General features: G+C 30.1%; 2 protein-coding genes across 2 annotated transcripts; both read left to right on the plus strand.

Annotated features, from left to right (window-relative positions):
- Positions 1 to 5,692: 5,692 nt before the first annotated feature.
- Positions 5,693 to 8,586, plus strand: LOC145937268 (protein-associating with the carboxyl-terminal domain of ezrin). The gene is made up of 5 exons (XM_083040216.1): positions 5,693 to 6,158; positions 6,374 to 6,827; positions 6,925 to 7,114; positions 7,214 to 7,350; positions 7,481 to 8,586. The coding sequence occupies exons 1-5, from the start codon at positions 5,964 to 5,966 to the stop codon at positions 8,422 to 8,424; spliced, it is 1,920 nt and encodes a 639-aa protein (XP_082896342.1). The 5' UTR covers positions 5,693 to 5,963; the 3' UTR covers positions 8,425 to 8,586.
- Positions 8,587 to 8,864: 278 nt separating this feature from the next.
- LOC145937752 (GSK3-beta interaction protein) lies at positions 8,865 to 9,986 on the plus strand. The gene has a single exon (XM_083041069.1). It carries the CDS (start codon positions 9,026 to 9,028, stop codon positions 9,377 to 9,379), a length of 354 nt encoding a protein of 117 aa, XP_082897195.1. The 5' UTR covers positions 8,865 to 9,025; the 3' UTR covers positions 9,380 to 9,986.
- The last annotated feature ends 580 nt before the right edge of the window (positions 9,987 to 10,566 follow it).

A 10,566-nucleotide genomic window follows, 5' to 3' on the forward strand; every position in this document is an offset into this window, starting at 1 on the left:
TGAAAAATAAATAGTAGTATTCACAGGAGCCCGTCGTTGCCAGATTTATTCAGCAAAGAGACAGTGGCCATGCCCATTTCGCCTGGTTTTCGTAAGAAATCTAGAGCATCGAGACAGATATAGGATGTTAATTCTCAACAAAAAACAAAATATACTGCCAGTCGTACCGACGACCACTATTCTTGAACTCTGAGAATTTTTCATGTCATATTCGTGATATGTCTGTATGAATAATGAAACATGTATTAGAGAAAGAGAGGACACTTCACACACATGTAGACTTGTTAAAAATTTAACACTTCAATGAATTTAAAAAATATCGATTAAGAAAGAGGACAAAGATTGCGATTTTACTCCCTTTTATCCCGAACACATCTTTTCTCTAAAACATTGTGAGAATTAAAAAAAAAAAGATGAGTGTGTAATATGTAAATCGACAAAATGGCGAAATCACAACGCTTGAATTAGAAATGAGGCTACACAAGTCCTTTCGTGTTGCAAGGAAATGAGTACTTCGTGAAATCTCGCCAAGTAATACGGAGCCAATGTACACAATATTAAAGAAAAATAATTATTGGAGTTTCGAAAAGAAGAAAAAAATAGTAGTAAATACTTCTCTCTTGTGTTGTCTTAATTCTCTAGTATTTGTATGGCGTGCTTTCTGTTATAATTTATATCCCTAATTATTGATTTACCGATATTAATTGTGTATATGAGATTCCCACATTTTTATATATATGTATAAACACGTTGAAATTTTGCATGAAAATAGAATTTCAATGTACTTGAATCCTTAAAAATACTTGTATTATAAATATAAAATTATTGACCATACTAGAGCATGACATACGAATACTGAAGAATTGAGTTCTCTATCATAAACATTATCGCGATGGCTCTATTACCACTTTGATCATCAGCAACTGCATCATTATCAGCAGCATTGTAACAGTAGTATAGAAGAGTAGAAGTAGCAGTGGTAATAGTGTTGATATTTGCAGTAACCGCAATATATAATGATAGTATTAATAATAATAGCTGTAATAATAATAGTAACCTTGCACACAATGCTAGTAATGGTGGTAGTAATGGCATGTATTTGCAGCAGTAATAGTATTGAAAAACAATTGTATCGCAAACTATTCTTCATTTTTTAAATAGAATTTCTATGTCATTTTTATCGATATTCTTTTATTTCCTTATTATTCCTGTTTTTATGGCCTTACTTTTTTAACTAATATATTATCATTACATATATGTATATTAGGAAGAAATGATTGTTATCATAACTATTACCATTGCTATTGTCGCTAGACGATTATTTTATCATTGTCACAACTTATATTATACTTCTTGTATGCTCTATTGTTCTTACTACTGCTATTACTATCATTTGTTGTAATATTATTACTGTTACTATTATTGTCGTTACTATATTAGTTAATATTTGTTATTATTAGTACTATTATTATTCCTATCGCGTTATTATTTACTGTTATTATCACTTTTGTTAGGTACTATTACTGCCGCTGTTGTAATTACTGATTATTATGGAAGATACTATTACTACTATTATCGCTATCATCTGCTATTGCTGCTGCTACTGCTGCAATTATCACTATTACTATTAATACGACTGCTACTATTATTATTATTATTTTATATTATTTTATATTATTTTTATTATATTATTGCACGTGTACACTCGATGGATAATGAAGGTGAAGAAAGTAAGCTAACAAGAGTAAGTAAATGAAAAAAGTATGTTTAATTGTATGGGTATGTCTCTCTTTTGTAGGGTATTCGATAAATTTTATTGAAAATATTAAAATCTGTTTAGTAACATTCATTATATAGCTTAAATGCGAAGTGGATTTTGTTTATATCACAGTATATATAGATTCGAGCTGATGGTCTGTCGTATTACATAATAGTCGCTCTTACAACGATATATGTGTGCTAAAGTGCTTTAATATTTAATTAATTTTTACTATATATAAGATCGTGTATTTTAATTTGTAGGAATGCGATTATTTGTTTATTAGAGAATATCATTTTTGCGGATTTTTTAAGCGTTTATCATGATTTTTTTTAACAAGTGAAAAAGCTATCCTCTAATATCGTATAGGATCGTTACTATCGATGGCAATATTGTAATGTAAATTGTTGATATTTTACTGTAAAGAAACGAAGGTTTATACGTTTTCCGATATATTTAATGTTGTAAGTATTAACACACACGAAAACTTATAAAAGTAATACGACAGACCTATCGCAGGGCGCCTGTAATTATAACGATCTGTAGTTAGAAATATGACAAACACTACTTATACACCTACGTGCTAAAACGTGAAAATAAAATAGTAAATGGCACTTTGCTACTATTAATTTATATAATTAATTAATACAACCCAACAAAACTATATAAATGAGAAAATTAATAAAATGTTTAACGATAAAAAAGAAGGAAGTTCAAAATGTATATTGGCTGAAATAATATATTTTTCTGTTAAAAATGTGATAAATATCAAATTAGCTGAACTGATTATTAGTAGATATGACTTTAAAATATATGTTCTCTTTAATAATTGAAAGAATTACATCTAATAGCAATATTTTTATGTTAATCTTAATAAAACAAACATACAACAGTACAGTAATTATACAAATATGAGATGCGTAGAAAACATAACAATATATATCTTGAAAGAAGTAATATATAATTTTTTTATCGAATTAAAAATGCATGATTGATTTAGTTGAGGAACAAAAATTTATGTTTTGTGAGAATCAATAAAGGTAGAGATATCCCGAATCGCGATATAATGGTAAGTATTAGTAAATAAAATAGCAATTATTTCAGAAATGTATATTTGGGCTAAAGATAATTATATGCAATATATATATTATATAAAATCTGTAAGAAAATATAAATCTTTAATTATACATCGTTCCACTGCTATCTACAATAATGAATGAAAATTATATTATGTATATTTTATCTTTTCTTTTTGCTTAAATAAAAGAAATATATATTCTGCAATTAAAATACAAATAAAAATGATTTGATCTATAATAAAGCAAGGTACAATTCTTGATAAAAAAAAATCTTGATTATTTCACACAAAAGCGACTTCTTATAAAATATAGAAAATAAATAAAGACAGATTGGAGTATATATTTTTATTTTATACATTTCTATTGGTAGAATTATTTATATTTCATGAAAAAATGAACGATTGAATTCGCAATTGAGATGAAAGATAATGAATGAAAAAATTTGATAATAAAGGTGCCTTTTCATGCTGACGCTCATTTTTAGCGGCAAAAGACGTCACGTGACCAAACTTGACGAATTGGTATCTTTATTTTTGGCACTGACGAGGTACTATTAAAGACCGACAGCCCTGGGTAAATTTTCGTGTCTACCAAGTGGGCTCGGTGGGCCCGGAGGTAATTGGAGGATGATGACATTACCGACCGGTTTGATCTGTACAGAGGACAACAAATAAGAACAGTTTACCCAGTTTACCCTTACTAAATCATATTATACATATTTCATATATACATATATATATATATATATATATATATAATATTATACACATTATTTTTGAAATGACATATAGGAAATGTAACAAATTTAACAGCCAAATTTCTCTCTCTCTCTTTCTCTTTTTCTTCTTTTCTTCTTTCATATCTTGTAAACAAGCATTGAAATCTCTCTCGAGGTTTAATATTTCTTATTTTACTTTTCTGGCTTGTTTTATATATGTGACAAATGGCTTTTGTTTGTACTAAATTTTTTATATTTTTTATTTTATATTTTTGAATGTAATTTTATTAGATTAATAAGATTTTTGCGATTAAAATGACATCAATTATAACATAAATTGGATAATTTTTCACTGAACAAGTAATTAAAATTACATATTTAATTAAAAATTATCCGATTTATGTCGTGTTTGGTGTCATTTTAATCGCTAAAATTTCATTAATCCATTAAAATTATTTTTAAACCGATAAAATGTAAATTAAAAGTTTTAGTTTTTATTTAAAAGATATTTACATTCGTGAATTTATTGTAGATAAGGAAAGATTCTCGATGTCGTCGAAGGCAGAGCGAGAACGAATAAAGAGCGAGCGAGATGACGTATCATCAAAGAGTTCCGAAGTCTCTCTCGCGAGGCTCCCTTTATCTATAGTCTTTTATATCATATGACATGTGTTACTATAGAAAATAAAATTTGTATAATTCGCAATTTATCGGTTTGAAAATAATTTTAATGGATTATTGAGATTTTTGCGATTAAAATGACACCAAACACGACATAAATCGGTTCATTTTTAATTAGATATGTAATTAAAATTTTAATCGCTTATCTAATTAAAAATTAACCGATTTATGTCGTGTTTGGTGTCATTTTAATCGCAAAAATCTCAATAATCCATTAAAATTATTTTTAAATCGATAAATTGCGAATTATACAAATTTTATTTTCTCTAGTAACATGTCATATGATATGAAAGATTATAGATAAAGGGAGCCTCGCGAGAGAGACTTCGGAACTCTTTGATGATACGTCATTTCGCTCGCTCTTTATTCGTTCTCGCTCTGCCTTCGACGACATCGAGAACCTTTCCTTATCTACAATAAATTCACGAATGTAAATATCTTTTAAATAAAAACTAAAACTTTTAATTTGCATTTTATCGGTTTAAAAATAATTTTAATGGATTAATGAAATTTTAGCGATTAAAATGACACCAAACACGACATAAATCGGATAATTTTTAATTAAATATGTAATTTGAATTACTTGTTCAGTGAAAAATTATCCAATTTATGTTATAATTGATGTCATTTTAATCGCAAAAATCTTATTAATCTAATAAAATTACATTCAAAAATATCAAATAGAAAATATAAAAAATGTAATACAAACAAAAGCCATTTGTCACATAAATAAAACAAACCAGAAAAGTAAAATAAGTAATATTAAACCTCGGGAGAGATTTCAATGCTTGTTTACGAGATATGAAAGAAGAAAAGAAGAAAAAGAGAAAGAGAGAGAGAGAGAGAAATTTGGCTTTTAAATTTGTTACATTTCCTATATGTCATTTCCATAATAATGTGTATAATAATATATATATAATATCTGAAATGACGTGGAAAATGTGTGTATATATATTATAAATTTAAGAGCTAAATTTTTCTTTTTAAAAAATACTGTGAATAAATGTTTTTATTATTTGAAAAGAAACATCGTCATTTCGAAATATATACATGTACGATATATTTAAATAATTTTATATATATATATATATATATATATATATATAAATATTTCGTATATACTCGTATATACATATATATACTCTAAAATAATTTTTTTTAAATTGCATTTCTCGTGTTACTATACACATGTATTATTTTATTATCTCTTACAATTAGATTTAGTTACTATTTCTCACTTCGGCCGCAATATTACTGAGAGGGCGCTAGTACACAGCGCTCTTTTTCCAGTCACACTAACTCCCGTAAGACCATCGGTCTTTAATAGTACCTCGTCAGTGTTTTTGGTCACGTGACGTCTTTTGACGCTAAAAATGAGCGTCGAGCGTCAGCATGAAAAGGCACCTTAAGGATATCGATCAATCGTAATCGAATCTTTTTCTCGATCTAACCTTTATTTCATCTCGTTGGTAACTGATCGATTCGCGCCCGGTCTAACCCAACTCAAGTGACACATCCTTGAATCTTGAAGTGTAAACGTAATCTGTATTTATCAAGATCTGTCAGCATCTGGAGATTTTGTTGGTATCGGCAATTGAAATAGACAAGTTATAAAACCAAATGGGATTCACACCTTCGAATTTCGGATTCTTCATATTCCTGAAGAATCCTTTCCTACATTTGACGTAAATTGACAACTTAGAGCAACGTATATGTCAATCGACTAATGGGGAACGAAAAAAGTGCTCTACGGGGGCTCGAAATCGAAGATAAGGCTGTGGAAGTTACAGATTACTGGATGCATTATGACGCGAGTATACATGATTCGAATCTGCAAAAACTCTCCATCTTCATCAGCGAACCATCCTTGCATTTTACAGCAACATTTGGAAGACCGTCACCGTTAGAGCGAGCAGCTAAGGTCCTTATTTACCTTTTACAAGCGATAAAAAACGTTCAGTATCATAAAAAAATATAACAAATATTTTCTAAACTATTTTATTCGACAAATATAAAATGTAAATTCCTTGATGCACAAAATTCTTAAATATGATTTATTTATGTACAGTACATTATTATATAACTTATACAGCATATATACATGTTACTAAAGTAAAATCATGTATTATGTTCTAGAATTTTATGTTACACCGGCATCCTTGCATTTTGAAATATATCTCCTCGTGGAACAAAGGAAGCAAGTTTTTTCTTGCTACGGAAGAAGTCAGGCCGTTGATTCAAGTTATTGAAAAGCAGAATATATTACAAATATGCATCGGTTTGCACAGTATCTTGCGAGCTTTAATATTTCTACATGAGACTGCATTAGCATCGCATAACAATATATGCAGTAGCTCTATTTACGTTACTGCGGAAGGATATTGGAAATTGGGCGGATTGGAATATCTATGTAAATTGACGGATGCGTCGCCAACATATTATCAGAGGATAAAAAGTTACAGATATGAAAAAGCGATATCGCCAAATGAAGACATAGCTGATTTAATTAAATCTGCTAACCTTACTTCAATTGATTCATATGCATTTGGAGTATTGGCGGAAGATAATTTGAAAAACTTACAAGATGCAGGTACACAAAGACTAAAAATTATAGACATTTGTGTTTCTCCCATGATAAAAATACTTATTAAAATACTTGAAATTTCATGTCAAGTATATAATTTTAGATGGAGCACTAAATTTATCAGAATTTAGAGAGTTTTGTAAAAAGAATCTGCAGAATCCAGATGCATGTTTGAGAAGTAGATTATTGAATGTACTGCAACATTCATTCTTCACTCATGAGTTTATAAGGATACATGCGTTTCTAGAAGAATTACCACTAAAAACTGATATTGAAAGGGAAGAATTTTTCACGTAAGTAAATATTCGAAGAAAATAATGGTAATGTTATCTAAAATGAACGTGTATATCCTGTCTAAGAAAAATAACATAAAAAAATGTTATTCTTTATAGGAAGTTGAGGCAGCAGCTACAGATGTATCCTGAAGCTGTTGTTGCTGAACAATTAGGCAGAGTACTTCTTTCCAGAATTGTTTTGTTGGATAGCACTGCCCAAGTAAAACTTTTACCTTTTATTTTTAAACCCAAAGGTTAGAACATACTTATTATAACTATATTATCAAAATCTTTGTTATCGTTCATAATAGTTGTGTGATGTGTGTAATTTATTTCATATTTCACATAAATAAATAAGTCTAATAAAACGTCTGATTTTTGCAGATGAGAAAAACGATTTGGGGACTAGTCTATTTACAGTTTCTACCTTTAAGAGTATTTTAGTACCGAGACTCTTGCAAATGTTTTGCATTCGAGATGTTTCCATCCGTCTGTTACTGTTATCCCATTTCAATTCATTTGTACACGTATTTGAAACGGAGGAATTAAAGAACCACATTCTCCCTGAATTACTTGTCGGCATAAAAGATACTAACGACGATCTCGTCTCTGCTACGTTACGAGCACTAGCTGACATAGTACCAATCTTGGGCGCAGCAACAGTTATTGGTGGAAACCGGGGGAAACTGTTTACGGACGGTCGGCCAAATAAGATAATAACTCAAAACAAAAATGTCGACGTTAGAAAAGGTTTAACATTTGCACAGGAAATACCCGTCTTCGTCAATATAGACGAGAATAATGTGCATTTATCGGAAAGACCATCACCGGATGGTGGCGAGGATAAGAGGGAAAAAGAATTTAAGCTCGCCGAAGAGGAAAGCACCTGGTCGGATTGGGAAACGCAAGAGACAGCTATTGGAAATAGCCATTGCGACATAGCAGAAACTTCTTCGAGTACCGTGCAGAGTACGGAATTGCAAAACGATATTTGCGATGCGGAGTCATCGTCGCCCTTGTCAGAATCATCGTCAAGTGCTATGAGAACAAAGTATACAAAGAAACTAGTACTTTCTGACATTACGGAGCTTGATATAAAGAATTCAAAGGTAATAAAATCTCCAAAGGAAGAATTTGATTTCTTTACAGATATGGAACCTGTGATACAGAAGACGCAGGTTTTGCACATTCCAGAAGTGCAATCACCGAGAAGCATGTTTGATGTAAAAACATTAAGTGCTACTTTGGAAGAGCATGACGATAACGGTTGGGGAGAAGATTTAAGTGATTTGAGTATAGATGAGACGCATGAATTAGCGCAACAATGAGCTGCCTCTCTCTGTAAAAAGACAATTATTTGCACAAATAATATATATTGAATTTATGATGCTCATTTAGTTGAATCCATTTTTATCAACTTCCAAGTATATATATATATGTGATTGCCAACACACACCATGTATACCATTAAAACAAGTATTTTTAATAAATGTAAAATATTGCATTAAGTACAATACGAATAGAGTATTTATTTTACGTGTAAGAATTTCATATCTTTAACAATTTGATAAAAAGACACAATTATTAGATTTTTATATGTATATATAATCAAGATTTCTCACATAATAGAAATAATATAATAGTATATTTTTTCTAATTTGTTAATGTATGTAATTTTCAAACTTTGTATCTAAAGTATCTAAAAGCCCGAGTGAAAAATGCAAAAGAAAACATGTCAAACAACATATATATGCAGTGAGAGAAAGAAGGGGGGAGAGAGAGGGGGGGAGCAGAGAGATTATAGGAAAATGTACAAAGATTTAGTGTCTGACATGAAGATCTAAGTCCGTCATCGAAAAGAAAGGATCGCAACTGTTTGTAATCCTGGTTACACGTGCTCAGGACAAAGAGCGAGTGATACGGGACGACATGGAGGATCGAGTGCTCGACGAGGAGCACTGTGGCAGGTGGCGTCTGGAGGCGCAGGCGGTGATCAACGACGTGAGGAAACACGTGCAGGAGCTGAGGGTATCCGAACGGCTTATGAGCACGAATCAGGTCATCTACCTGAATCTGACGACGCTGGAGGGTCTGCGGTTTTGCGTGGAGCTGTCGGCCGCCGGTTTCGCCATCGTCGGCGATCGGCACGACGACACGTCCAACCTGGGTAACGAGCGCTTCGAGACGCCCTACAGCCTCCTGGACTTTGTCAGTCCGCAGTACAGGAACTCCTTCGGCAACTCGCTGCTGGATAAACTGAAGGAGTTGAGCGATCGACGATAGATCTCGTTCGAGACTACGGAAATGTCGTTTCGATGTAGGTTAGGATTAATTAAGTAAATAGGATATTAATTAATCTTCAAGTACCTGTCTATTATATAGTCATTATATCGCGCGATTTACAAACAGATTAGTCACGTTGTCGTAAAATTTGTAAATCGAGTGTCAGAAAATTTCTTTAGGCACTTACATTGTATATATGTGTTTACGATCATCACAAGTTTTTAAATGTAAATTTTTTTATTTTTGCTGTTTAATTGCTCTGATAATGAAGTAATATTTTGTATATTGACTCGATGGCAAAAGTGGCTAGAACACAAATTGACAGATACACAGCGAATAAGCAGCGTACGCTACATTCTGTTCAATTATTCTCTCTTCGCTCTTTTATTATATAATAAAATGTCCTTTTATTTTTATTTCTGCAAAAGAATAAACTATTTTTTTCTCAAGTACAAAATATAAAGATAAATATATTAATTATTTGTAAACGTGAGGAAAGAATTGATATCAATTCTATTTAATATTATTATGAAGAAATTATAAACTCGTAACATAACGGAAATAAGTTATTTCTTTCATAATAAAAATAAAGAGACATTTTGTGCAATTATTTTTTATGTCCTTCAAGAAAAATCTTTAAGAAGTTGTAAATATAATTGTATATAATAGCACACTCAATTTAGTTAAATTTGACTTAAAAGTTAACATTATCGCAACAGTTTGCCAAGAGTTAATTTATTGTTCTAGGAAAACCAAAATAATCTTATCGTCTTTGACAAAATAATTTTATGATAATTCTGAGTTAATCAATGATCTTACAAAATGTATTCGTATGTTATTCTATATATATATAACTGCAATACATAATTTTATAAATACATACAGAGGAGATAGTAAGGAAATATATTTTATCAAATATATTAATATAATTTCATTTACATATAAAATTTTATAAGGAAATATATTTTATCAAATATATTAATATAATTTCATTGACATATAAAATTTTAAATTGTATATATAATTATATAAGGTTTGACAAGATATTTTTTTTATTATATAGTACAATATAAAATGTATGTACAAAAAATATCTCGTAGAGTGATAAAAAAAGTAATATAATTTTATATTCTAATTGCATTGAATGACTTGCATGAATTACTATTATTTTAAATTAAACAGTTCTT

This window comes from Prenolepis imparis, unplaced genomic scaffold (genome assembly GCF_030444845.1).
Source record: "Prenolepis imparis isolate NDT839.2.m4 unplaced genomic scaffold, iyPreImpa1.0 SCAF_6, whole genome shotgun sequence".
Taxonomy (NCBI): Eukaryota; Metazoa; Arthropoda; class Insecta; order Hymenoptera; family Formicidae; genus Prenolepis; species Prenolepis imparis.